This window comes from Takifugu flavidus, chromosome 18 (assembly GCF_003711565.1).
Source record: "Takifugu flavidus isolate HTHZ2018 chromosome 18, ASM371156v2, whole genome shotgun sequence".
NCBI classification, from domain to species: domain Eukaryota; kingdom Metazoa; phylum Chordata; class Actinopteri; order Tetraodontiformes; family Tetraodontidae; genus Takifugu; species Takifugu flavidus.
The window spans coordinates 2214440-2242009 of record NC_079537.1 but is presented as its reverse complement, the minus strand read 5'-3'; the positions used below and the strand labels follow the sequence as shown (position 1 = coordinate 2242009).

Here is a 27570-nt window from a genome sequence, read left to right as displayed (position 1 = left end):
CAACTGCTTTCCTCACCTGCAGAATTGAATACTGTAATTAAATAGTGCCGTTAATACTGCTGTTTTGGATCATGAGAAAATTTCAAAGAGTTTCAATAATAATAATAATAATAATAATAATAATAATAATAATAATAATAAACAAAGATTGGTATTTTTTATATATGATAAATATTATTAGCAGTCACAGTGCTTACTAAGCTCCATTTGAGAGTCCTTCCTATCTCTCTCTCTCTCTCTCTCTCTCTCTCACACCACACACACACACCAACACACACACACACACACACACACACACACACACACACACACACACACACAGAGTGTCTGTCACAGAGATGCAGTCATCCTGTAATGGCTGCCACTGCTCATTGTTCACATCCTGCTTTGTCTCCAGCGCCATTTTGACTCTGCTGGGGCAGCAGCTAGTTAACGTAGCATCCAAGCAGCTATCTGCGTTAACTCGCTGCTAAACGCAGACTGTGAGGAAGACTACGCAGTGCAAAGTTAAATTTAGCGCCTCACCAACACTAGACAGGGAGAATCTTGCTTACACCTACAGTTGAACCATGCTAAACAAGCCATTAACTTCTGCTCGTAGCCTGCGAGTTAGCTGCGCTAAGCTAATGTATGACAAAGAGCAAAGACACTGAGATGTTCCCCTCCTGGCTGCTTCAGTGGGGAGGATGACTCGCTCATTTATTCAGCCTGATCTTTATATAAAGGCTGAAGGTGGAACTAGATTTTATCATCGTCTTTAAATTGAGAAATTGTAAAACTTTGTTTATCCAAACGTATCCTGAATTGTTTTTCATACGACCCAACTTTAATTAGCCCAAGAAATTGCCGAAAAATTAATTTTTATAAAATTATACCAATGTGTTTCTTATACATATATTTGTGGGCCTACTTTAAAAGATGCTGCAGGTGGAATATAAAATAAACCCATTGTTGGGTTTTCATTAACTATTGGAATGCAATTCATTATTTTTGTTTCAGTTATATTATTTATCAAATATATATAATTTTGAATACAAATAAAAATCTATTGCCTATTATAGTTTATTAGCCTATTATATAACTGTTTTTAGTGCGTTGGCCAGTTTTGGAAATTCGCTTTTAAAAGAAAATGACAGCGGCTAATAAATTGTCGTGTGTGTGTGTTTTTATTATATTTTATTCCACTATGAAAATATATGTACAATAAATAATTTGGATTTGCACTATTAAAGAATCTGAATAAATAAACTAGGGTCTAAAAGTCGGGTGATCAGCAGTACTTCTCGTCTTCAGTGAATTCATTCCTCCGTTGAAAGGATGAGAACAGTCCAGCTCTCTGCACCTTCAGACCCCGAGAACAGTTCCTGAGAAGTTTTTAAGGATCCACGAAGCTGCACCAGAAACATATCCACAAATAGTGTTAAGGGTAAACAAAAAAAAATCTTTAAAAAGGCAAATACCTGAAATTTGGACAAGAGATGAAAAAAATCCACCACGTTTCGATCGTGGAAAAAAAAGAAAAACAACTTCCCCTTTAATTTTTTTTTTTAAATATGCGCTTCTAAGTCTACATTATAACCAGCAAGAAGACGAAAATATATTGAAAGGAACATAATTGTAAGTGAGAATTGTTTTCAGGAATGTTGCAGAGAGGCTTTTTCAACCCCAGAATCAACTCCGGTCCACGATCGTTCCTCTCAGTCCTCTCAGTTTAAAGCGCCGTTGCGCTCTCAGAAGTTGAGGTGCTGCAAGTCTATAGTGCACAGTGTGCTTGTGAATAGATCAAAATCCTCTTCGGAGAAATCCACCGGGCTGTCCAGGGAGCTCTGCAGGCTGGGTGACAGGCAGGCGTCTGTCGCGAACAACGTCAGGTCTGGAAGCGCCGCGGTCGCGGAGGGGATGGAGGAGTCCCGCTGCTCGCTGAACGACGGCTCGGGCCCGGTCCGGTTGAGCTGCAGGGGGGCCTGGTTGTCGCTGGAGTTCGTTGCGGTGAGCGGGTGGAGGTGAGCGGCGGAGGAGCCGGACACAGCAGAAAGCGATTGGCGATCGGGGCAGCCCAGGAGGCCTCCCTCCTCCGCTGTGGACTGCGCATTGTCCCCGCTGTCACTAGCGTAGGCGGCCGAAGATGGATTAGAGCTGCCCTGCTCGCTCTCCGACTCCCCGGTGCCAGATGCTTCCAAAGGCTGGCTCGAGTACGGAGAGGAAGCATCGGCGCCTTCGAGCGGCTCGAAGCCGCCCGGCTCGTTGGAGTCGTTGCCTCCGCCGCTGCCATCCCGGTGGTGCGTCTGGCGTTTATGTTTCATCCGCCGATTCTGGAACCAAACTTTGACCTGACGCTCGGTCAAATCCAAAAGGGCGGCGATCTCAACCCTCCTGGGCCGACAAAGGTACTTGTTGAAGTGGAACTCCTTCTCCAGCTCCAGCAGCTGCGTGTTGGTGTAGGCGGTGCGCAGCCGACGGGACCCGGCTCCTCCAGCATCCAGACCCGCCTGGCTCTGATCTGAGGCGGGAAAGGAACATAAAATTGACGACACGGTGAAATTTATGTGCAGGGTCTATTTTTCTAGATATCAAAAATACGTTATATTCTATTTATCTCTCTTTTTTATTTCTAATGGGAGAGCTTTGTGTATTTGTTTTATTGCTTTGAAGACTTTTCCGTCAGAAAATAATCCAGAAATCCCCTCGGCTCTTGCGGCTGTAATAAAGCAAGTAATAAAACACAAAACCTGCAATAAAACAACTCCTTCAAATTACACAAGCGAGGCAACACATAAGACTGAACATTCAGCACTTAGAGGGAAATTATAACAAAGATTTTCCAGAGCAGATAAAGACAGATGACTTTCAAAGTAGGTTCAGTCATGGAGCCTCAGTGAGCCAGGACTAGCAGAGGATGGAGCATGTGATCAGAAGGAAAAGGGGAAATATAAATGTATCATGGGACGTGTAAAAGGAAATGTTGACTTGAAGCGAAAGTGTCAGAAAGCACAATATTCTCAATGGATTTACGCACGCCATCAGAGAAGGCAGGAAATGATGCCAGACAGGGGAAAATGAGAATGAAGGTGTACTTTAAAAAAACGAGAAAAGGGAGGGAAATGGCTGCATGTAAGGACAGAAATAACGCAAAGCAAAAGCCTAAATGGTCTAAAACAAGACCATATGCACTTTGTAACCAGTGTGGTTATACTTTACACTCCCCAACCCCCACCCTACGTGTTTTTCCTCCTGCCATTACCTCCATCCAACATGGCTACCCTCTCAGTTGTGTTATGAATATATAACGTGGGGGAGGTGATGCTGCATTGGTATCAAATCACAGCAACCAAGCAGCCAAATTACACAGGTTGCACCACGGATTATCTGCAGGATGGAGGAAATGAAATAAATGCCATTTGTCTGTCTTGATGTACAACAATTAATTCCACATCAGCATGCTTTTAAAAAATAAAAAAAAATATGTGGAAAAAGTCTGATCTGGAGGAATGAACGTGATCTTGAAACGAAAGTTCCCACTCCCTTGATGTGCACATTTAAATTCCTGATGGAGAGTGTGCAAAGCACTGCAGCATAATGCGGTGGTCTCGATGTGACATGCACTGAGCACGCGCGCGCACTCGCGCACCCAAACACAGCGCAATAAATGGCACACCATGTCGCGTTTAATGAAATGTAAGTTACATTTCGGGGAGAGATTAAACGAAAATGCAGACAGAAATTGAAGCACATGCTGCACAGCCATCACGCGCTCTTACGCATGCCAGCAAAGACTGACCTGTGGGCGACTCGATGGACGCCGAAGCGTACCCGGAGGCGGTGGGCGACGGGGAGGCTGAAGAAGGGGGCAGAATGGGTGCGCCACCGCCGGAGCTACTTCCAGGCTTGGAGGACTTTTTTGACGACTTCTTCTCTTTCATCCAGGGGAACTCGGGGGCCATCGGGCCGGCCGCCGTCGCCGTGGCAGGGGCCTGGCCGGGCGGGCAGGGCTGCTGGGCGGCTCGCTGGTGCGTCTGGATGCCATTTGTGTTGGAGTTTCTCCGGTTCTGTTGGTTCCTTGCAGTCGGTCTCGGCTGGCTGGCTGCACAGGGGCTGAGACTGGGGATGGTGTGCTCGAAGGGAGGCGGAATTACTGTCGACTCCTTGATTGATGAAGTTTGAAATGACTCCAGGACGGCGGGGAAGGACGTCAGGCACTCTGCTAGAGACGGCTGGCTGTTTATAAAACCGATCTCCCTCTCAAATTCAAAATTCATAGCTCTCTCCAACCGATTTCCTCCTCAAACGCCAAGACCCCAGAACAATCCCTACCCCAAAATAAAAAAAAAGCAAAACACATAAGCGCACGCACGCTCACGCATTCACATACACATAGCTCGGCATGGCTTCGGAGAAAATAAATAAATAAATAAATACACGCACGATCATCTGTCTCCCGACCGCAATGGCGTAAATGCGGTGCCTATATAATAATTGTGTATATTGGTGATATAGCGTATGGGGACCTGGGTAGGCTAAAATGAAGAACTATGGGGCGAAATTGCAGCCAATTCCTGGTCACGTGATCCAAACTCACCAATCGCGGGGCCCGGGCCTGGCGGCGGCGATGGCTGTGGGAAGCGGCATTATTATTTTTTTTAACCAAATGCTGTGGCAAGAAGAGGCTCCATTACAGGGGTAGCTGCTTTTGTTTTGTCCGAACGGGGGGTAAATTCAGGGGAGGAAAAAACGAGAAGGCGACCGGTCGCCATGTGCGCTGTGTGGGCGGCGGGCTGGCGCATCCAGGTCCAGTGTTACGCACAAACAAAAGAGCATCTTTGGATCGTTTCTTCCCTCCTTTGGGTGCACTGGGTGATGTAATGACAATTAGCATTAGGTGAACGGAACTGGCCAGCGCCGTTTACAATATGGCACCCCTTAAAATAGTGTTTACAGCATGTAACACATTAATCTTGAAGCAGTGAGTATGACAGAAGCCGAAATGCCCCATCTCAGACACAGACAATGTATTTTAGATGGTACAGGAGCGCAGGAGGAGAGGATGAATTCTACACAACACAGCCAGGAGAGCGTAGTCAGACACTCAGATATAACTGGGAGGGTGAGCCTGGTGGACTGTAAGTGCATTTTTGTATTTCATAGACTCTAAATGTGTTTGGAATTGTTACTAATATTAGGCGTGGAAGAAAGCAGGAGATAATCCTGAATCAACCCCATAGTTCTTATCACCATGTTTCTCTCACCCCCTTTTCAGTGTAACGTGTGTGTGTGTGTGTTTTAAAATGTTTGCACACAGAGAGGGAGAGTTCACTGCGAGGTCTCTTGGAAAAAGGGGGTGGAAGAGCGCATGCCTCCAGTACTTTCTAATATTGGAAATAATAAAGCACTCGCTGCTTCTGCGACTGTAGTAGTGTGAGTGTGCTGAGTGATTTTCAGAGCTAACCAGACGCTTATGTAGATTTTAGGATAGATCTAAAGTAGTTTAATAGAGGATAGCCTATTTTTGGGGAGGGCCCGAGGAGACCGGGTTAAAAAAAAGAAGTGCGGTGATCAATCTTTCTCTCCCTGCAAAGAGCCTGACAGCAGCCCCTCTCGCTCCATAAATAACAAGCTAACCTCCGGTCGTGCTCTCCCAGTCTTCCTCTCAGCTCCATTATTTGCCATGTTTTGATATTTTCAGTGCTATACACGCATATCACGCAGCAATCTGCACGCAAAAAAAAAAAGACCGGCGGCAAATGGATGCAATATTTGTTCTACGTCTTCCCCCACCGTCTACATTTCTTTCCCATGCCATTTGGGTTCGGCCCCCCTGGCTCTGAAAGAGAGGCTGAAAAAGCAGAAATTTGTGTGGGAGTTCGGGCCATTGAGCGCAGGCTGAGTGTGTAGGCCGAGTTTGCACGAGAGTACACACACACACACACACACACACACACAACACACACACACACACACACACACACACACACACATTTATAGACCCCCAAAACAGCACACAATCTGCTGACGGAGCTCCAGCGTAACAACACTTTTTTCCATCCCATTTTTATTTAGTCAAATGCTTTTATTGATGTGGACCTGGAAGCTTTTCATTCACCATTCACCTAAAACATTGGCCATTTTGATTTTGAGGAATTATTTTACTTCATTTCTTTGGCCGTCCGTTTTCTTTTGTGGTATAAAATGGTAGGGTAAACGATTTTCTTTCGCCATATATCTGTGCTGTTTAAAATTATTTGTAATGTAAATCTATTCTAGAAAATTGTCTAGACAAATATCGTTTTTTACTATTAATAGTAGTAGAACTAGTGTTGTCTTCTCTGTATTTATAAATATTAGACTTTATCCTCAAATGTCGCTAACTTATATCTCAGCATGTATCTTTAACGTCAGTTTTCAGGGTGAGTTTTTGACTGCGCTGCTCCGCGCTCCGACTGACTTATTGAAGCCAAGCTGCAGCTCTGTGTCTGTTTTTATGAGGCAATAAATTAGATCCAATCTCTGCTTATTGGTGTTTTTATTGTCTGTTAGTCTAACGGAGATGTAAAGGGGAAGCACGACCATTATTTATGGGAGTCTGATTTATGCCCTAAGTTTTTTTTCTTTTTTCCCCTGCTCTCTTTGGTCTGGGAGCACATGTGTGCAAAAGAGGGAAATAAATGGAGGGGGGGGGGGGGGGGGGGGACACGTGACTGCATCATGGCGCAGGCCTCAGGCTTTTTTTAAGTCATAAACATCAACACAAGAAACGAAAAAAGAGCAAAGTTGATATCTCTACATCTACAACTTTGCCTCTTCTGCCTTTTGGGGCTTTGGAGCCTTAAAACACATGCTTTACTGCCTTGACAACAGTAAAACTATTCATCTGACAGTAAAATAACTCTTCATCTACAAGTGCAGTCAATTTTATTTTTAAATTGTCAAACAGAGTGAAATAAAGAAAGAACCAGAGACAACCCCTGTTATCTGCTGGAAGGTCTGAATGGTTCCTAGCACTCTGTTTTTGATCATCAATCATGCAATGAAATAACTCTGACGTCAGTAAATCACTTTAAACGTCTTGTTCAGAGTTTTAAAGGCTATGGGATGCTTTAAAAGTCAGGAGGAGTTTCTTTTTTTACACAACTGCACATTAGAGTCGTTGTTCTGTCTGGCACACAAATGAGAATAAACAGTGACCAATTTTGGCTCTCCAGATGTGTTATTTCAGCATGAAAAATGTTCCCTGATCAGACGTAAACATGAGTTAATCAGCAGTTGCCTCTCTCAGACCCTCCGTATCATTCTCAGCTATCACGTCTGAAAGGCGTTAGTGAAGCCTTCAGACCTTCAGAGAGAAGAATTATGACCATCATCTCTGTGCTTTGGTGAAAAAATCTCCAAAATAATAATTCCAAAAAGTTCCCTCTGTTATTCGCACAGCACACGAGACACGGGAAGCATGTTTCCAATAGTCAGGGCGGCATATGGTTTTCTTTGTGCTTCAGACATGTTTCATGTCTGTAGGATTCAGATACAGTGATTTGTCAGAGTTTTAGCCCGAGGCACTGACCTGTAACCCAACACTGGTGTCAGCCCGGTCACCGTGAGCAGACAGAACATTTGATCACACTAACATGCATCACCACACACCTCGCTTCACACATTCCGGGGCCTTACATACAGTATGTCTATTTTATTTGATGAACTTTACCACAACTGGCACTCTGGAGGAGACCAGCAGTACCCTGGGTAGTTTGCGTGTTACCGTGGCAATCATGCTGGTAGATTTCCATGTGGGGAAATCTTTCTGACCATGACTGGTTATTAAGTGGTAGGAAACTGACGATAGCTCTGAATAACATAACACTTTTATTAAAGAATTGTTCAACAGACAACTCTCTCAACAATGAAAAGAAAAAGGAGCTACAAAGGACAAAAAAGGTGTTTTTTTTCTTCAAAAAGTCTCATTCTTTTTTTTCTCCAGCTAATAGTTTTTCTAAATTTTCCGGCTAAGCTCAGATGGGTCACCAATCCCCACCTTTGCCTTATTTTTCCCTGTACAAGCCAAAATATTTATGTACAAGGATCATAAGAACCAAAAAAACCTACGTATTTTCTTCTAAAGTACAAGAACTAAAAAAATGTAACGTCAGTACAATGGACAAGAAGAATCAATGCTGTTTTTTCTTTCATTACAGGTAAATACTAAAAAAGTACAGTATTTTTTCTATATATAAATACATGAAGGATAAATAATAATACAAAACAGAAAGTCTTTTTAAACTGGCTATAACAAATAAATATTTATATATGAATGTTCACTCGAACACACATTGGCGAAAGACACTTTGATTGGAGGGCCTTCCGTCTTCAAAATAAGATTTCATTATCATTATTTTCTTAACTTTAACCATCAAAATGTAAACTCTAAGTGCAACAATGATGCCCAGATGTGAAAAGCATATGTGTCGATCTGCCGTTTTAAAAACCACACAACGGGTTCCTAGTTCCAGAACAGCCCAGAGAGGGTGGTGGGGGTCAGCCGTGGCCAGGGTCTCCCCTGCCAGCTGACCCGGACTCCCCTCACTAACACTTCCTGCACACGAACCCAGTTGTTTTCAAAATGTGCGATACACATCAGCTCCGATTTCTGGGACATGCATTTTTGTTCAAATATATACCCTGTATCCACGTTAAAAGTCAAGAAAGGCGAAAAACAAAATACAAGATTAAAAATGTGGACATTTATGCATTGAAGTCCGTAATTGAAGTGAACTCTTCGAGAGAGAGAGAGAGAAAGAGAGAGAGAGAGAGAGAGAGAGAGAGAGAGCAAAGACTTACCCAAACTTAAATAAATAGTTTTCTCTGCTCTTATTACCCTGTGTCGATGATGTGCTAAAATAATAATATAAAAATGTTTTTTCCATGTCCTCTCGTGTGTTTATTTGAACATGTCAACAACCAGATTCAGCCGGCTGCAGATGTGTCAACAAAAACGGAGGTTAGCTTAGCATCGCTGTGGACATGGGTGTGTATGAAGCAGTGGCTAGCTCACACTGCCTATGTCTACTGGAGCCACGTTAGCGCGTAGCTTCTTAAACCCTGTTTTCTTCTGTGATTAAAGGATAGGTGAGCATGCGTGCGGTGATCAGTGTATGTGCATATGCGTGTGAATGTTGGGGGGGGTATTGAGATATATTGAGACCTTGTGCCACTTCAGAAGACATGTGCTGCTGCCACAGGCAGGGGTCATGACTGATGGAGACAGGCACCAGGCAGAAGGACATGGCGAAGTGAAGAGAGCCCAGTGGTTTTTAAAGACAGGAGTAGAGGAGGACAAGCGCTGCTGCAGCTCCCAACATTCATTTCTGCTCTCCCTCGCTTTTTCTGGCTGATGGAGGGGGAGAGCCACCACATAGCTTAGCTAGGCTGACAACAACATGTGTTGCCTGGAGGGGGAGAGAGCTCGGTGTCATAAATCTAAGCACCTCGTTAACTGCCCATTAAAATCGCAACTATTTCATTTTCCAGGCAGCAGAGCTCTTTGCAAGTCTGTTAGTCTTAGGGAAAGATGTCATTATCAAAGTAAATTTTACACCGCATGCTAGGTCAGAGAACTGGTTTTGCAGACCAAGCCAGATCAGATACGGAGTTTCTATCTGCTCACCAAAACTATGTGGTCTAGAATGGTGAGACAACTGATTTGAAAATCAGTCTTCTGATTTGTGTTGTTTTTCTTTTGATTGCAGCAGAGTCCTGATGATTTGACCTCTGTGGTGCATTTATCAATGGTTTAGAGATTATTTGTCTCGTTTGATAATGGGCAGATTCTTCACTTCTTTTAAATGAACCTAAATATACATTTGCAGTAATAGTAGAAGCTTTGGCCCTAATCAGATCAGATGGAGTTATTGTCAAGACTGAGGAAACAAGGTAGGGCTTTACAACCAACACTGTGGGTGTAAGGCAAACCACTGACCGCCTTCGGTCTGTCTCATTCTGCCTGTCCTGCCATCGCATTGCAGCCGTCCCCATATGTTAGTATGTCTGTTAGTTGTCTGTGTCTTCACTATGTCCTACATGGTTATTTAGTTTCCAAACCTGCTACAGGTGAGTGAGCTTGGGTGCTTCCTGGATTCTGCCCTGAGACGAGGTGTGGTGCGCCGACAGCTCGGTGTATGTGGGGTGTGTGGGTGGGTCGCAGGGACCTGGTGGACCCCCGCCGCCAACATGGTGCTGGTTGGTGGCTGACATTGGCCCAGCACCGTTGTAGTCCATGGTCTGATGGTGGGTTGGCGTGGGGCCAAGGTGGTTCAGTCCATACATAGAGGGGCCCGAGCCGGGCATGGGTTCCAAATAGCTGCCACCCCCTACGTAAACTGGACTGCCTTGCATGTTGGTGGGAGTCCCATAGCCAGCACTGTTTGCTTGGACAAGGCTGTGGTGGGGATGTGGGTCACCATAGTCCGGGTCAGGAGGACCATACTTCTGCTGGGGAGGACAGCCCTTCACTGGGACATTGGAGTAGGCAGTAGACATGGCATAAGACACCCCCTGGTGGGGCTTACCAAAGGATGGCGGAGAAGGGACATCATAGCCTCCACCCCCTCCCATTGGGTGCATGGAGTTGAGATAGCTCGCAGAAGACTGCATGGTCAGGGGAGGGGAACCAGTGGGTGAGGGTCCTCCAGAACTGGAACTCAAGCCCTTGGACTTCTGGTCCTTCTTATACTTCATGCGCCGGTTCTGGAACCAGATCTTGATCTGGCGTTCGGAAAGGTTGAGCAGGTTGGCCATTTCCACGCGGCGTGGCCGGCACAGGTACCTGTTGAAATGGAACTCCTTCTCCAGCTCCACCAGCTGAGCACTGGTGTACGCCGTGCGAGCCCGTTTGGAAGATGCAGAGGAGCCTCCAGTCGGACTCTTTTCCCCACTACTGCCGCTCTCCGCCCCTCCTGAAGCTGCAAAGGGAAACAATACGTTTAAATAAAGGTAAACAAGGATTGACAAATAGAAATGAAAGAGAAAATGTGACAGAAATACAAAAGAACACAGTGAGCATAAATAATAAATAATAATAATAATAAAGCATAAATGATCCAACTGCATGCTGGTAGCAAAACAATGGGGGGGTGCGGGGGGAGGGTGTCTGGCCGTGCTGGTTGAATTATCCCTTGATATTAGTTGTCAGCACTTCATAACAGTGGCAGTTATTAAGAGCCGAAGCCCAGCACTGGCCAAGGGCGGCTAAATTGCATCTCCATGAGGACGACGACCCCCCCCTAAAGCAAGAACAGCTGCAGCACACATGAGTGTCACATGAGTCAGTCGAAGGAGTAAAAGTTCTCAACACATTTATACGATATTTAGCCCAAAACCTAACAGGATGTTAGCGGAGACGTCCTGCTTCAGCGTAAACCCGCCTCATCTAGCAGTGAAACAGAGGACGTGATGAATGGAGCACAGCAATGTTTACAGTGTGTTATTGTCAGCTGTGTCTTCAAGTCAGATTATGCTAAACCTTAAATCCACCACCTGCCAATATTTCAGCAGAAAGAACACAGGAACTGAAGAACGCCAGTGGCGTAATACTGCATGATCATGCTCATTAGGCTCATTTGTTTTTCTCCGCAGCATGTTAAAAATGTTCTAATTTTCCGTCCACCCAAATTTTTTTCTTTTTGCTAATTGAGTTGTTTCAGGGTTCAGGTGTTCAGGGGAATTGTTTTGAATCCACGTATTAAGCTTTTGTCCAAATAGGGCTAATCCCTTTATGCAGCAATAGATCCTACAAATCAGATAGTTTTTATCTATATGAACCAGCAGGGGCCATCTCTGACCTGTTATAATAGCGTTAGCATGTGTCACAGCACTAGCTGATGATGCTTTCATATTAAAAATGACTGCAGAGAAGGTCAAATTCAACTTGGATTCTATCGGCCATCAGAATAAACATCCATTATTATGAATATACCAGAAATATGAAGCAGCGTATACAAGATTGAAAATTCTCTTCAATAAACTCTTTCATGACTACACAATGTGCCACTGAAAGGTTTTGGACACGCGACCCACGTTGTCGCGAGACGTATTTGCCCTCATTGATAAATAAATTGAAATAATACTTTGATCTGTTATCACATACGGAGTTTATTTTGAAGTGTATAATCCAGCAGGGCTTTTTTTTTTGCCTTCGGTTAATCTCCTTCCATTTCAAATGTCTTCTTGTCAGCCTCCCTGGCTCTAAAAATTGGCTAATCTGTTATTGTGCATGACACTGAATAGTCCTGTTAATATCCTCCTCTTTACAGGAGGTTAAACGAGCTTCATGTTTGTGGTAATTAGCTATTATTGACATAATGAAGTTTTGGGAAAAGAAAATGACCACGACTCTGACTGTTTTCTCTACTTTTGGATGATATTTGACAATACGCATCCCATTCTTAATAATCTGTATTATGTCTTGTCACAAAGAGTAATGTTTGATGCATCTGTGATCCTTTGTATGATTGTTTTTCCATATCACGACTGCTCTGTAAATCATATTCTGATTTTAAATTGCAAAGCAAAGCTCTCTGAAGTGGTTAGTGACGACATCTCTGGCCTTGTTCGTTCAATTGCTTGTAAGCTTCTCTATTTATGTGCTTTAGTATGCATTAGGTGAGTGATAACACACTTTCTCTGGGGTGAAGATCGCTAATTATGTAATCACCAACTTTAGATAGCTTTAAGTTGGATCCAACTATCTACCAATGCAAATGCTAGTCAGAAAGACTATTTTTCTGCTGCTCATTTCCCTGTCTGCACCAGTGCCTCGCGGAGACTTGATTTAGCATAATAGTCGGAGAAAACCTTGGAAGCCTCTGGGGATACGTGTCTTGAAAGCAGACAGTGATAAGACCGGCGAGGAAAAAGTGATGCGGTGATAGGATCGAGAAGGTGAGATAATAGGAACAAAGACGCTAATGAAAAAGGGAAATGGAGAGAGAAATAACGAGGAAGCGAAGGAGAGATGGGTGAGGGAGGAACACACGTGTGGAGGTGCTGCAAGGTGGGGAGGGGGGGAGATGAAGAGACAGAGACGGGCGTAATCGAACACACCGTTGCCAGAGTTGTTGCTGGGTGAACAGGTTTTCTGCTTGGTTGTCTGCCGGCACTCTTTCATCCAGGGAAAGATCTGCTTGGCCAAGGTCGGGTTAGGGGGCAGGGAGGAGGAAGACGACGATGTGGATGAGGATATAGAGGAGGAAGAAGTGGATGACTTATTAGAGCCTGACTTAGAGGAGGTCCCAGCACTGCCACCCGGCTGCTGAGCCCCGCTATTACCATTAGTGGGATTGGGGGGCAGTGGAGGGGACACTTGGGAGCTGGGGTGGTGCTCAGGCGGCAGGCTGGACCGCATGCAGCTGCCATTCAGCTCCTTGGTCTTGGCTAACTGCTGCTGCTGCTGGTGGCTGTTGGTGCTGCCCAGTGACTGTAACGAGCATGCAGAACGCTGATAGGAATCCACATCCAGATGGGTCGCCGACTGGAAGGCCGGCTGGTGGTGGGACACTGGGACTGGGGCATCATACCCCCCAAACCCATTGGCGGCTGCCGCTGCCGCTCCCTGCACCTGGTAGGATGAGTAGCCACCGAAAAGCGTCGAGGAGTTGTCGTAGTATGTTGTCTTCTGCATTTCTGAGAGAAGTGGCGGCGTCTTCTTGTGCTCCGGTCCTTGCTGAGAGCCACTGCCGGAAGACCATTTGGTACCGGGTGTCACGTGACTGTATCTCTCCAACGGTCCCCTGCAATCTGACCTGAAAGGTTAGGAGATGTAGAATAAAGAAATGAGAGAGATAAATCCATCTTCCAGCACTGAAAGGCAGCATGACATGAAAAGAAACCAGTGCTTTTCTTTTCTCCCTCTCCTCCCCTCCCCCTCGCTTCTGAGCCCATCCTGCAGATGCTCTCGTGAAGGGGGCACAAGGAGGGCAAACTGTGCTCCCTCACTACTGACGCACACTAAAACACATGTATCATTATTATTATAAACTTATATTGGAGGTATTTTCATATTACACTGCTATTATTTATATATTTGAAACTAAGTTTTCTCTAGAAAAACTGAAATGTAATGTGCAGGTGAATGCCTGTTCAAAACATATGTTGTTTAATATAGGTCGTTTTTTAGTATTAATTATAAATGTGTTTAAAGCTTTATTTTATTATTCATATTATTACTATTATTTATTATATGATCTCCACAAAAATACACTATTATGAGACACTTGCCTGCTATGAAAAACCGGCACTTTTATCATGTTATTGTGGCATGACACATTTTAATCCTAAAATAAAATGTTTAAATCCCGCTACTATTTTATTGCAACGTCAAATTTAATTATTGTTTTGGCTGTCCTATTTTGCGTGGTGTCATTCGGCCTGAACGTCACCGTTCCTGGTGTAACGGCGCTGCAGCCATGTGATATATATATATATATATATATATTTTGTCTGCAGCTGACTGATGTAGGTAGCCCATTTCTGTCAACCCACGCCTTCCAACTATGATTTACTGTCTGCGCGGCTGTTGCCTCAGTCATCCTCACTCATCGGAGTACAGCCATCACTGCGTGGGACTCTTACATCACAGTGCAGCGTGAAAAACAGGCAGTGGTCCATAAATACCTATTATTAAAACTAGTGTAGCTTTCCTTTTAACAGTAGGAAATGATCACCTCATAAAACACAGATGGTTGATTCTAACAAAATAAATAAATAAAGAATAATTACATTTTTTGCTGTGATTACATCCTGAACTTGTTCATTTTTTCAAAATGTTAAACTTGAAATTAAAGATACTACTGGCACGCGCGGGGATGGAAGGTTACTGAGGAAGAAGCTTTACGAGTCAGTGATTCATTAGGGCCCCGTGGCCACGGTGCTCTATCGTGGCCCCTTCAGGGAACCATGTGAGCTGGAGGAATCAGAGGAGCGGGTGTCCCCCTGGACTCCCTATCTAGCGCTCCTCGCTGGGGTGGGCGAGAGAGCACCTGGCATTCATTTGTCCTCTGGAGATAAAAGCTTTAACGGTGGAGACGTGACGGTGAGGCTGCGGGTGCGAAAGCTGCAGCTCCAAATCGCTGCCAATAAGCATTGCTCAAGGTTCAGATCCAAACACACGCGCGCGGATTATGGTCTCTTCTACGAATTCGTTGAGACGAAAATTATAGACAAAGATTCAATGACATTAGCCACCACCGAAAGACAAATACAGCTCAATTAGCAGGTTTCATGTGGGAAATGGGCCGTTTTAATTCCTGTTTACAGTACAGTTTATTTAAGCACATTAATTTTAAATGGTAAAACGAGCTAAATGTTAAAACGTGTTCTACCCATTATTCTGTTTTGCATAAATATTTCCTCAACGTGACCAAAGAGTGCTTAAAATACACACGAGGCCCCATTGGTCTCAGAATATTACCAAACTGTTCTACCATTCTTCTTTTTGGTGCTCCAGTCCAGCCCCACTTCTGCTCTCAGCACGTCACACATGTCACCCATTTATCTTTCTCGTAGACAAGCTGGAATCCTAATTATTTACTCTGAGGAATAGTCCCAAGGAGAGGGGGCAGCGGGAGTGGCGTCGGTGAGTGTAGGAGGAATATGTTATTAAATCATATCGCTGTTTCGCCATTAAACGGGACACGTAATGTCTCTGCCCCTGGCTTGTAGGGCCACATCTTAATACAATCACCAACTTCACTGTGACGCCTCCCTGAATAATCTACTTACACCGACCGAGAAACAGCCACCCCAACAAAAACAACAGAGAAGGAGGGAGAGAGAGAAAGAGTCGAGAGAGAAAGAGAGGTTGGCCTTGGTGTCCAGTGTGTCTGTGTTTTATCTTGGGATATAAAATTACAAATGGCGCCTGCCATAAGGAGCAATGCGGACAGGGAAGCACTGAGAGTGCATTAACTTGGACAATCCACGTATCCTCATCCCATTAACAGAGACATGGGGAGGGGGGGGGGCAATTATAGCTGAGCTCCGAAACAATAAAGGCCTGCTCTAAGCCATTGTTGCCACGATCGTAACCGGTGAAGTCTGCATGTGTGAATAACTAAGAGCTGGATCGTCCCATAGTTGTGAAATATAATTGCATTCATAATAATAATAAAAAAAAAGAAGATCCGCGGTGCAAGGATGTCTGGGACAGAACGAGCGGTTCACCCTCTGCTTTGTAAATAAATAAGAGTGAGGGTAAGGCATGGCAGAGGAAAAAAGGAAAAGAAAGAGGGAACAGAGATGGAAGGCCAAAAAGAAGGGGGCTGGTTGAGCAGCTCCGGCAGCATAGTGAACTCTTCTTGAACCGGGATGGGAGTCATACGGCCCATAAATCACTGAGCCAGCCACTCCGCCGCTCTCAAGCTGCACGCTGCGCTATCCTGCTTTTCCTGCTGGAGCTCGGAGGTGATGCTCCTTACCTTCTCTAGCACCGGTGGTCCCGGTCCAGCCCGGCACGGTCCAAACAGCAGCGCCGCATCGCGGTTTAATCCCCGCACGCGTCCACCGGTTAATCAATAACGGGGAGAAATAATTAAATAAAGAACGAATCCTCCACCTTCCACGCTCGGTTCCACCGTCCTTCTCCTCCTCCGCGTCCCCCCTCCTGGTGCGGCGCTGAGGCGTGCACGGCGACGCACCGCCACCACAACAACAACACCTCCGGGAGCCAGCGGCGGCGGCGGCGGCGGGGGCGCAGCGGCGGACCGGACACCGTGTGGCATGAACGGCCTGGAAGGAGAGCCGGACGGACTCAAGATGGTGGCTCGAAGTATCACCCAGGCAGGCTTGGTGTTAGGTGGCTGCGGGCATGTTAGCTAGCCGACGAGCTGGATGAGCCTTACCGGGAGCCTGCCTGCTGCTTGCTTGGCGCCCCCACCCCCTCCACCTCCACCCTCCGCCCCAGCACCAGCGCTGCCTGCACCGCTGCTTACCGTTAACAATGGCCTTAAAATTCTAGCTTCCACCGCGGCCACACGACAGAGGCAGAATGCGTTCGAGGAGAGAAAAATGAACTCCAACAAAATATTACCCCATCTTCTTAATATGGCTGCGAATCATCCATGATCATAATCCCATTCTCCCGTCCTCTCCGGCTCTCCTCCGCCTGCGATGGCGCTCTGTCTTGGGACTGGGGTTTGCGCTTGGCTACAGCTTCTGGAAGCCGATGTGTCCTAGGCTCAGTCCACAGGGCAGGCGGCCGCAGCAGCGGGCTAATATTTGGTTGAAGTTGTGATGATGGTATTCTGGTACTCCCCTTCTGTTGTTGACAGCCACAGCGGGCACCATGGAGCCAGGCAGGGGTGTAGCGGAGGAAATAGCGGGTCTTGATTTGCGGACGCGTTGATTCCCCCATCAAACAGTTCAGCGTCACTCACAAATTATGCTAATTTGAGAGGCTGGAAGTCCAAAACAGGCAGGGAGATGTGTTTTCCCTGCCAGGCAGATAGGTTGCTTTCATCCGTCCCTCATATTTATATTAAAGAGTTCCGAAGTCAACAGTGACTAATTAAAACAACTTGTTCATGTGGACTTATTAAAACAGCCCATTATTAAAGCAAATCTCGAAAAAAAGCGCCTTGGACGTCTGAAATCCGACTCTTAATAATAATATCAATAATATCTATAGCCATAACTTCGTAGTCAGAGTATATTTACGCACGCCTGTCACTGCGTAAAGGTACTGGCACATACTCGCAAATACATCAATGCTAAAAATCCCAAATGGATTGAGGTGCTAATACTTCAGTAATGTCCAAAAATGTTTTTTATTTATTTATTTATTTAAAAATTATGTTAAACGGAGAACATAGAACGGATCTATTTCACGTCACTTACATTAATTTATGTCAAATCAGCTGATTCTGAAGGTTTCGTGACATTTTGGGCACAAAATATATAAAGTTACAAAGTTTACTGCCCCCCCCCAGTCGTCTATTTCTGCAGAGACCCGGTTGTTGCTCTTTCAATGTCTGTGCAGAAACTGGACACTTAGTCTGTATTGTTGAGGTTTCAACACCTCACCCCCCGCTGCTGCTGCTGTTTATGCAAGGAAGAAAACGTTATAAACCAAGAAAATTCCTGACTGTGGAAGACAAGAGTATCACACACGCGCACCAAGGAAACTGATCGCAAAGTCTCATGACAGCAGTTGCTATAACATGAAGTAATTGTGTGTGTGTGTGTGGGGGGGGGGGGGGGTTGTGGAGGAAGGAAATAAGACTCAATAAAAGATGGTCGGAAGGAAGACCAAACTGTTCGGGTTATAGAGCAAAACCAGCTAAAAGCGGAAAAAACATTGATGAGAAATCTCAGGAGGGAACTTCAAACAGAGAGGTGAGACCAAAATGGAAATGAAAATATGGAGGTGTCCTCTACAGGTTTCACGCCCCCGCCAGCACCACACGCACACCTCCACATTCTCTCTCTGCCTCCTTCTATTTTTATTATTCAGGATGCTATACCCCTGTCGTTTATGGCTACGTAAGATTTATGAGATTTCTCGCACCCAGCAGCGTGCGTGCGTGCGTGTGTGTGTGTGTGTGTGTGTGTGTGTGTGTGTGTGTATGTGTGTGTGTGTGTGTGTGTGTGTGTGTGTGTGTAAACAGAGCAACTTTAAAACAGATAGCACTGGCTGTGGGCTGCTTAACTAAGAGGATGAGCTCGGTGTAGGTGGAAGGTGGGAGCCGAAGAATGTGTCCGTGTGCAGGTTTTCCTTCACTGCAGCCTTTGTGCGGAAGAAAAGGAGCCTCATTACACATTAACCTCTAAAACAGCTCATCAGCGCTTTTTTTGTTCGTCGTGCTTCTTTTTTCGGAGCTGTACAACGTGGGAATTGAAATGCAGGAACGAGCAGAGTGGATTATGCGTGCCTGACTTGTAAAAGCACGCCGGTGCTTGTAAAGGATGGCAGATATTCTCTATTTCCCTTGGATGGCAGACGCGCATGGATGGCTCCGTGTTTGGGATTGAGTCACGGATATTGGGTTTCACAACTGAAACTCTGCGCCTCGCGGCGCCATGGAAACCCTCTTTTCCATATTTTCTTTCCTTTCCCTCCAGGACCTCAGGCATAAAGTCCATAGAAACAAAAGACTTTTCTCTATTTTGAAGATAATGATTTACCTGTAAATGTGAGGATGGACTAAAAGTGTGACGAATCATTTAACTATATTGTTTTTTTCCTTTAGTGATCTCGACGATAACGAAAAAAACAAAACGGTGGCTTCTTGTGTGGACTTTCATAGTCACTGAGGTGATAACTTATTATCGGTGGTTTTAATAAGTGCCTTATTAAATGATAACCTGAAATATTTCCGGCTACATCTGTAACCCGCGGCCATTACACTGACCTTTACTCGCCCGGATTATATTACATTAGCACAAGTCATTATATTACAAAGTGTGCGCACTAAACATGCAGTCACCTGCACCTACTCATCAGTTTAGAAAATATATATATATTTATTCCTACTACTACTACTACTACTACTACTACTACTACTACTACTACTAATAATAATAATAATAATAATAATAATCGAAATAGACCTGTGGTCCAGATTATTTTTCAATATGTCCCGAATATTAAAACTCGAATTTTCAATGCGTCAATGATTTTATGTTAGAGCAGAAATTTAAATATTCTCAGTTGTGTTTTATCACAATTCGTAAAATCTGTTAACAAACAAATAAATAACAAACCAAACTGTTCAAAGATGTCACAATATAAAATAAAAGTTGCACTCACCGAGAGATTTCTCTTATTTTCTGATGTTTGGGTGGAAGAAAACAGCTCCCAGAAAGCTCCTAAGAACTGTTGGATACAAGAGGAAAGGGAGGGAGGGTAGATGGAGAGATAGAGAGGGACAGAAAGAGGGAAAAGAGATATACAATCAGAGAGGTCTTGGTAAAAATCCGATAAAGAGCGCAGACCTCTTGTAGGCTGATCGAACGCACGAGACAGCGGCGACCACTGACAACTAATGCTGATGGTAAAATATTCCAGGCCAAATCTCGGAATAAAAGTAGGCTAATAAGAGCAGGAAGAAGGATGAAGGCTGGGGTTAAAGTGACTCAGAAGTTATTGATTCCGCTTATCGCATTACACACTCTACTTTATTCCCCGGGTCTCTTTGCTGGGGTTTGTGCGCCGCTTCCAAGCAGCGAACTGCCGCGTTGAGCAGCTGAAATCTGCACCAAATAATTACACTTGAACGCAATTAAACACAATCTTTCATAAAAAAGAAGAAATAAATGAAATGCAACGAACAAGCCGAGAAGTAAATAGCCTAATTATATCAAATATGATTTATATAAATACCCCGAGAGCAAATTGTTGGTTCATTTTGAAGGAGACGGAGCTGGGACGGGACATCCTTGGAAAAAACAAAAAACTCCAAACAAAATAAAAAATCCCAAGACTCAAATAATAAAATAAGGATGCTTTTCAGCGAATCTGTAATTGTTGATGGACACCAAACGGCCCGACATGGAAACTAATGAAACGAATAAAAGGCAAACGGGAAGCAGGCCCCAGGGCGACCAGCTGCCTTTAAACGACTCTACATCCAAGAACGTTTCAAGAGAGGATTTCACGATCTTGCCCTCTTAGTCTTCATGTGGCTTCACAACATTCTGCGCGTGTATAATCGCGTAATAACATCCATGAATGCGGGACGAGAAGCTGTCCCGGGCTCTTCCGCGGCGGCTGTTGTGTGTTATTAAAGTGCTGGAATAAAATCCGTGGCCCGCGTTGCCTCTCTTTCTGCTCTTGACAGCTTTCTCCAAACACATAAATCAAAAGCGAGGATTCCCCCCGACCTCCAAATACCAGCCTGGGCGCCACCATCACCACCACTACGATACTACTACTACTACTACCACAACTGCTATAAAGTTTTTGTTGTTTTTGTTTTCCTAATCTTTTGGGTCCGTGCACTCACGCATAGTTCTGTCTGCCGTCCATCTGAGCACCAGCCGCCGTCTCCCAATATGCGCTCCCCCCACTTCAGCTCAGCGGGTCAGCAAGGAAATTAGGATCCACAGAACAGGAGTGGACTAGTCTAAAGTTACCCAGAAAGTGATGTAGGGGCCGACTAGCTTAGCCAGCTAGCCCATAGGCCGAGACAAAGGGAGGAGGCCGCCTCCAGACCCCACAAAACAGCTGATGAGCCAAATTTTAAGTATAGAGAGGAGGCAGAGGGACAGGGGGGATTTTCAACATGAAATCGGTGCCCTTCCATAGACCATATATCCAAATAAAAGTGAACACGGGTGTTGTTTCCTCAGGATGGATTCAGATTTTGAGGATGGGGCCAATGGAAGAGAGACACTGGCAGGAGCAACAAAAGGGCCTGCAGGCCTGCGCATAATTAAAAAGAAGACAGATTAAGTGAGTGAACATAAGGTTCAGACTCCTGGGAGCTGAAGGGACGCACAAAAAACTCTTGAATTTGGAATATTAGATGGTGCATATACTTCCTATGGTGCTTTGGTGGGGGTGGTTAAAGTGGGGTGAGGGTGCACGGTGCTGAGAGATGGATGGATGCTGTTGCTTTCTGCTTCACCTTCAGTCTAAAGTCTCACATGATTCGAACATTCTTTATCAGTCCATTCTTATCAGTGCCTGGTGCCGTCACCGCCCTGCCCCAGCCCACACACACACACACAGACACACACACACACATACACACTGACAAACAGTCACATACACATGCATAAAATCTAATTAAAGTATACATTATTTGCAGGAAATAAATAAGCACACTATTTCTTCCTTTATTTAAACACATCAAGGGGCTGAAAGACCCTCTACTTCCAGTGATAAACTGGTGGACTGCAGTGCGCCAAACGTGACCTTTGACCTGAAACAGCAATAGCTGGCTTCTGTAATGATCAATGCACTGGCAGAGGATTCCCAGAATTCCCCTTTTTTGTCCAAACCAAGTGTGTATTTTAACTGAAACTTCTTTGTTCCATATTACTAAACAGTGAAAACAGTGGCAGATGTTTGGGGCCGACAGGATGGGACCAGCTAGCTCTACAATGCTTAGACTCGCCTCTTAGACTGAGCTGAATGTTGCAGCTCGTGACCACTGAAGTTGGTTTCATTAACTATAAAATCAACTACATGTATCCGATTTCTTTATTTAAATTGTATTAATATACTGAAACCTTATATATTAGACTTCTTACTTTCCTCGCAAGTAATCTAGTTTAATTTATTTAATTACTGATTATCAGTATTTTTACAATTTAGCTTCATTTAAATGGACAAAAAGTCAAATTTATATTTTACTTTAATACTTCAGTCATTGTATATAATGAAATTCCTTTCAATTTATATTTAGGTGTGTTATAATATACCAACATGTTAGCCATGCTTTAAACTATCTACTTAAATCACACACAGTTGTGGTTCTTTCTACAATTTTCAACCTTTTTGGGCCACCAGAGCAGAGCATTACCAATAACCTCCCCACAAATCCATCAATATCGATACTTCCGTTGCCAAAAGGGCACTTTTCATCAAGTTCGTTTGACGCTTTTCTTAAAAGGTAATGAGGTTGAACGGTTGTGTAGCATCCTCGCTGACACTACAACAAAGCCACACCTAATGGACAAGTGATGACAAATGTGGGCTGCTATGCTTTTCGTCTCGTCTCTTTAAAAGTTTCGACACTGTTTAAGGTGAGAACGTTGACAGTTCTAACAAATGGAACGAAAACTCTGCACAGGTTTATCTAAACTCGGCTAACATTTAGTTATTCCCGTACAGTCACCTCAAATCAAACCTCTTCTAGTCACGCATCTCTTTGAAGCAGCACATACCCACAGAGTATCACAGGCTATTTGTGTCACAGACAGTATATGTTACGCTGCCGCCATGGATGTCCACGAGCAAATTGAAAAAGACCGACACGTCTCAGTTACATCTAATAGCTCTACATCTGTTGTACACCAGTGTGGGAATGGAGGCACGGGCATCGAATGATGTGCGGAGCTTCTTTTCATTCAGACCGGTAAAATCAGAACAAATCAGCTACTTACGAAGTGTGTTGCTCCTGGCTGCAGACATATTGCCAAAACACTGCGCTCATCCTGTTTACAAGAGGCCTATTTAAAGCCTTTTTAAGTCACGTGCGTCCGCTACAGTGAACCAATTTCCCAATTCGCGGTCTCCGAAGACTTTGCATAGATCACGCACGAATTTGCCCACATTTACAAACAGTGGAATATTACTGAGGCCGCAGATGCTGAAAATGGGTTTAAGCTTCATCCGCTTTGGAATTGAATTTGCTATTCAGTCACCTTTTTCCTAAAGCAGTGTTTGCTATTAGAGGCGCAACCAAAAGCAAACCTGCATCACAACTTTTCCCAAATCCACATTAGCCATGCTTTAGTCTCACATTATGACACTGCAGCCTGTCTTTTCCTCTCAGCCAACATGTTAGCCTAGCTTTGACCCTCCTCTGTTGCTGCAGGCCACACTTCTCTCTGAACAGCTTGCCCCCGTGTCACCAACCATCCTGCACCAGAAACTCCTGCCATCAGCGCCTTTCTTTGACTGAGAGTTAATCTTTATCAGAGATGGTAATCTTTAACCTCCAACTCAAAAAAAGCTCTGACGCAGAGAGAGAGAGAGAGAGGGAGGGAAGGAAAGAGAGAAGTGTGTTCACAGGATGATGGGTGTGGGGGTCAGATCGCCCTTTCTGCTTCTGGGCCATGAAAAGTGCCAAGCTCACCATCCTGGACAAGCAGGGTTGTGTGTGTGCTCAGAGACAGACACATGAAAGGAAAAGATTGTAAAAGATTCTTTCTTCCATGCACAAAAACAGAAAAAGGGTGATATTTTGGAGGACAAGAGGTGTGTAAAATCTCTAGAGTGTCAGCAGGATTTGTTATGAAATGCTGAAGCGTTGCAGAGCCGAATGCAAAATGGCGGCGTTGCCTTGGTCACACTTTCTGAACGTTGAGGCAACGTTTTCACGTTTGATACTGAAGCATATACTGTTCCTCGTTTGTACTTTAACTTCCTGTAATTACAGGAGGCCTTTCTGTTCCAAACAATAATTGGATTGAGGTATTTTTAGAATCTCCAGCCGCGGCTACCTTCTGGAACATTTCAGCCCAGTAGCTGAGTGTCCCTTCCAGGATTTTGTTATCACGACACGTGGCCTCAGGAAGCAGACGACTCCCTGCAGTCTGGGCTAACGATACATCAAGTCTTTAGGGACTGATACTTTTCTTAAAGATGGATTTTAACAAGCAGTTTACTTTGATGCCTTAATACACACAAGGCAACTGCACCGGTGCCGCAAGACTGCAGTCGTTTTTTCTGACATCAGGATCTTGGAGTGACACGGGACACGGTGAGAGAGTCAGCGACTGTAATACAATCAGGCCACTTGCTGTAGTAGCAAATAGGCCTGCTTTTAAGCCCGTTACAGTAGAAGAAAGTGCTCGTATGGATCTCAGCCAGCTCTGTCAGCCTTTATACACTGCGACAGCTTGCCCCCGCTGTTCTACTCTGATTGCTGTTTTGCCCATGCTTGTCAGTGATGTATGAAAAAATCAATTAAATAATGTTGGTATTGCAGCTACTGCGGGTTCTTCATTACCTTAACGTCTCTCTACCCGGAAGTGAATACAAACCACCAAGGTCAGCTGGGTACCAGCAGAGCTGTTCAGATATGATGGGATGTGACACACAGCAGAAGGTCTCACCAAACTGATCTGAGGGGTGTTACAGGTAAAGGTTGGTTGGGTTTTTTTTTACATCAACTGAATGACATCGTTGATGATTTGATGCATCTATGTTTTACTTTCCCGAATATAGACATAAAAACTCATTTTTGTATAAACCATCCACTGGGCTCACCCACTTTCATTTCCGCCAGGTTGCATAGATAGATATGGATAAACGGCACACGTTCACTGCAGCATTTGTGGTTTAAAATGGCAAAACAAATATACTTTTTTGGAGGGGGGGGAGGAATTAGCTCTCCTGGCCACATATAAATAACCACCCAAGCCTCCTGGAGACCAAATTAGTGAGAAAATAGATCTGCAATGAAAGAGAAGTGTTTCTTCCTTTATATCAAACACGTGATCCATGTGAACATCCTAACCTTGTTGTTTTTCTACAGAAATAAATTCCTCAAGTTACTTCCTCATAATCTCAAACAGTAAAACACAGAGTAAAAGTCAATTGGAACGGTGATGGGGAAGCAGATGAATATTCAGAACACACTGACAGGGAATATATCTGCTTTAGGAATCTTCCACTTGCCATTTATGGTTGTTTTGTTTTGGGTGAGAGGTGCTGGATGGTGGTGGTCATTGTGGTGGTGGTGGTGATGGGGGGGGGGGGGGGGGGTCTGGGAAGGACACAAAGAGATGACAATTTGTGGACAGGAGAGAAGGAAAGACAGAAAGGTGGTGGCTTCTTGAGTAAGCAATCTTTCACACCCCCATAAATCACAATGAGGCTCACATGCGTCTTTTTCTTCTTCTCACCTATCTGCCACCTACTATTCATTACACACACACACACACACACACACACACACACACAAACAGAGAGCGAGAGAGTATATGTGTGTGAGAGAGATAGCATGGCAAAGCGTCCTCTCGTCCCCAGCGATGTGGCGCCTGCACACACGCACAAACACACGCGCGCGCACTCATCACACACACACACACACACACACACACACCACACACACACACACACAACACACACACACACAAAAGTTTTTGGCTACCATGAGAGCATTCACGCGGGCACACCCCGAACCCGGACGCCTAAGTGACTCGGAGGAGACCCCATCACAGAAGAGATAATTAATGGCATGTCGGGAGAGGGAACGCGTGGGACGGGGATGCCTCCAGAGCGCACACCGGGACGCTGACCGAGAACCATCCCTGCAGACCTTACCTGCCACCACTGGATTTCTTCCTCCTTGGATCTCCCTCTGGCGATGTGAGTTATTTTCCCCTCTCCTGGATGCAGACGCGTTTTGGACACAGACGGAGACAACAGCTGGAGTAACCCAAGATTCCCTCCTCGGAAAAGAGAAATCGAACCCAATTTTTCACCGCCTGCTAATGCGTAATTGCGCACAGCTTTCTGAGAGTCTAGCCTTATTTTTCTAAGAAAGGTTGACACGCAAAATAGCCCTGTTACAACATTTACGGCAGTCTAACCAGTGGGCTAGTGTAGACTCTCGCATGCTGGTTGAATTTGGGTCAGGTAGAATCCTTTTAGGACCAAAACACGCGCTACACGTGTCCGTTTTATGGATGGCGTAAATATTGAGCCAGCGCGGCCATAAATCTCCAACAATGAAGCAACAGCACACAGGCTAGCAGGGTCTGTTCAGTCTGGGGATGGCGGTGCTATACTTTACCCGTCAGAAACACGCCGCGTGAACGCGCTCACCCCCCCACCCCCCTCCGCCTGTGCTGCAAAATTCCCTGTGTAGTTGATCTGTGCGTGCCTGGCCAGCGCCACGGTCTATTCCAAAGATATCCAACAGTACAAGAGAAAGAACGCTCGGCCAGCGCTGAGCTAGTTTCCAAAATAAATCAGTGCCCTCTGCCAGAGCTTTCCTGAACCGAGCGTGACGCCGCGTTCCCTCGACTCCCCTCCTCTGTCTCTCTCAAACTCTGTTATTCTCCCAATTTTCAGCAGACATGAGGGGATCCTTGCATACCCCTCACTTTCTCTGGCCTTAGCTCATCAGAACACACACCAGGTTGCATTTGCTGTCCATGATGACTTGCAGGATATTCTAGCTTGATATCAAAATGTGCAATAGCTTAGAAGCTACAGTTAACACCTCTCGCTCTTTATAAATACCGCGTTTGTCCCCTTTGTTGAACCTCGGGCTTGGTCCCCCTTCCTGGCTTTTTTGCGTGTGCGTTAAAGGTCAGAACCGACCTATGCAGGCTGACAGCCTCTCGGGCCACGGGGGGAACCGGGGAATCGTGCGGGAGAAGGTGGAGGTGAAAGGGGGGGTTCTGGTTCTTGTTCTTGTCCAATAGGGGGGAATGGCTGAGGTGCACCAAAGGGGAGAGCGGGGTTCAGCTTGACCTGGCTGTCCGTTCTGCTTGGCGAGGACCAGATGTTGGTTATTACATGGAGTCAAACTGAGAGCGATCAGAAGAGAGGAAAACTGGGAAAAGAGGGTGAGAGAGAAAGAGAGAGAGAGGAAGAGACGAAATTCCGCTGTGATTTGACCTGCACGGCCAGGCAGGGAAGTGTTTCCGCAGCGGTGTTTGGCTTGTCTTCACATCCAGTCGTAAAATAAAGTCTGGGCCTCGGTCAATTGTGTACAGTCACGATATCCTCTGAATTAACTGTGTGAACGCCTCGCCTTTAGGAATTGTTTTGCTGGCAGTGAATCAAACGTAATTTAAACGTATATGATCCAACTCCGGAAATAATTTGTCCGAATGAGCTTAACCGTTTTCTATAAAACGCTTTTTTTAGCCTGTATTACTGTTATTTAACTCTAGATCAGATCTACT

At 45.0% G+C, this 27570-nt stretch overlaps 2 protein-coding genes across 16 annotated transcripts in view; both read right to left on the bottom strand.

Moving 5' to 3' along the window:
- Positions 1–1147: 1147 nt before the first annotated feature.
- On the bottom strand, positions 1148–5455 carry hoxb2a (homeobox B2a). Of its 2 annotated transcripts, XR_008947169.1 has the most exons (3): positions 3779–5455; positions 1461–2500; positions 1148–1391 (listed from the first exon to the last, which is right to left on the bottom strand). XR_008947169.1 is itself a non-coding variant. In XM_057015340.1 (2 exons), exons 1-2 carry the CDS (start codon positions 4254–4256, stop codon positions 1731–1733), a joined length of 1248 nt encoding a protein of 415 aa, XP_056871320.1. In that variant the 5' UTR covers positions 4257–5455; the 3' UTR covers positions 1148–1730. The 2 variants fall into 2 exon arrangements, 1 of the variants encoding a protein (XP_056871320.1); XM_057015340.1 differs by having other exon boundaries at positions 1148–2500.
- Positions 5456–7832: 2377 nt separating this feature from the next.
- hoxb3a (homeobox B3a) overlaps positions 7833–27570 on the bottom strand; it is a 69142-nt gene continuing 49404 nt past the window's right edge. For 5 of the 14 annotated variants that reach the window (XM_057014313.1, XM_057014315.1, XM_057014314.1 and 2 more), the window contains 3 exons: positions 19784–19849; positions 13084–13781; positions 7833–10943 (listed from right to left, as the gene is read on the bottom strand). In XM_057014313.1, the coding sequence (XP_056870293.1) occupies positions 10087–10943; positions 13084–13660 (1434 nt within the window). In that variant the 5' untranslated portion in view covers positions 13661–13781; positions 19784–19849 and the 3' untranslated portion in view covers positions 7833–10086. The other 9 variants (XM_057014317.1, XM_057014323.1, XM_057014316.1 and 6 more) reach the window with 9 other exon arrangements.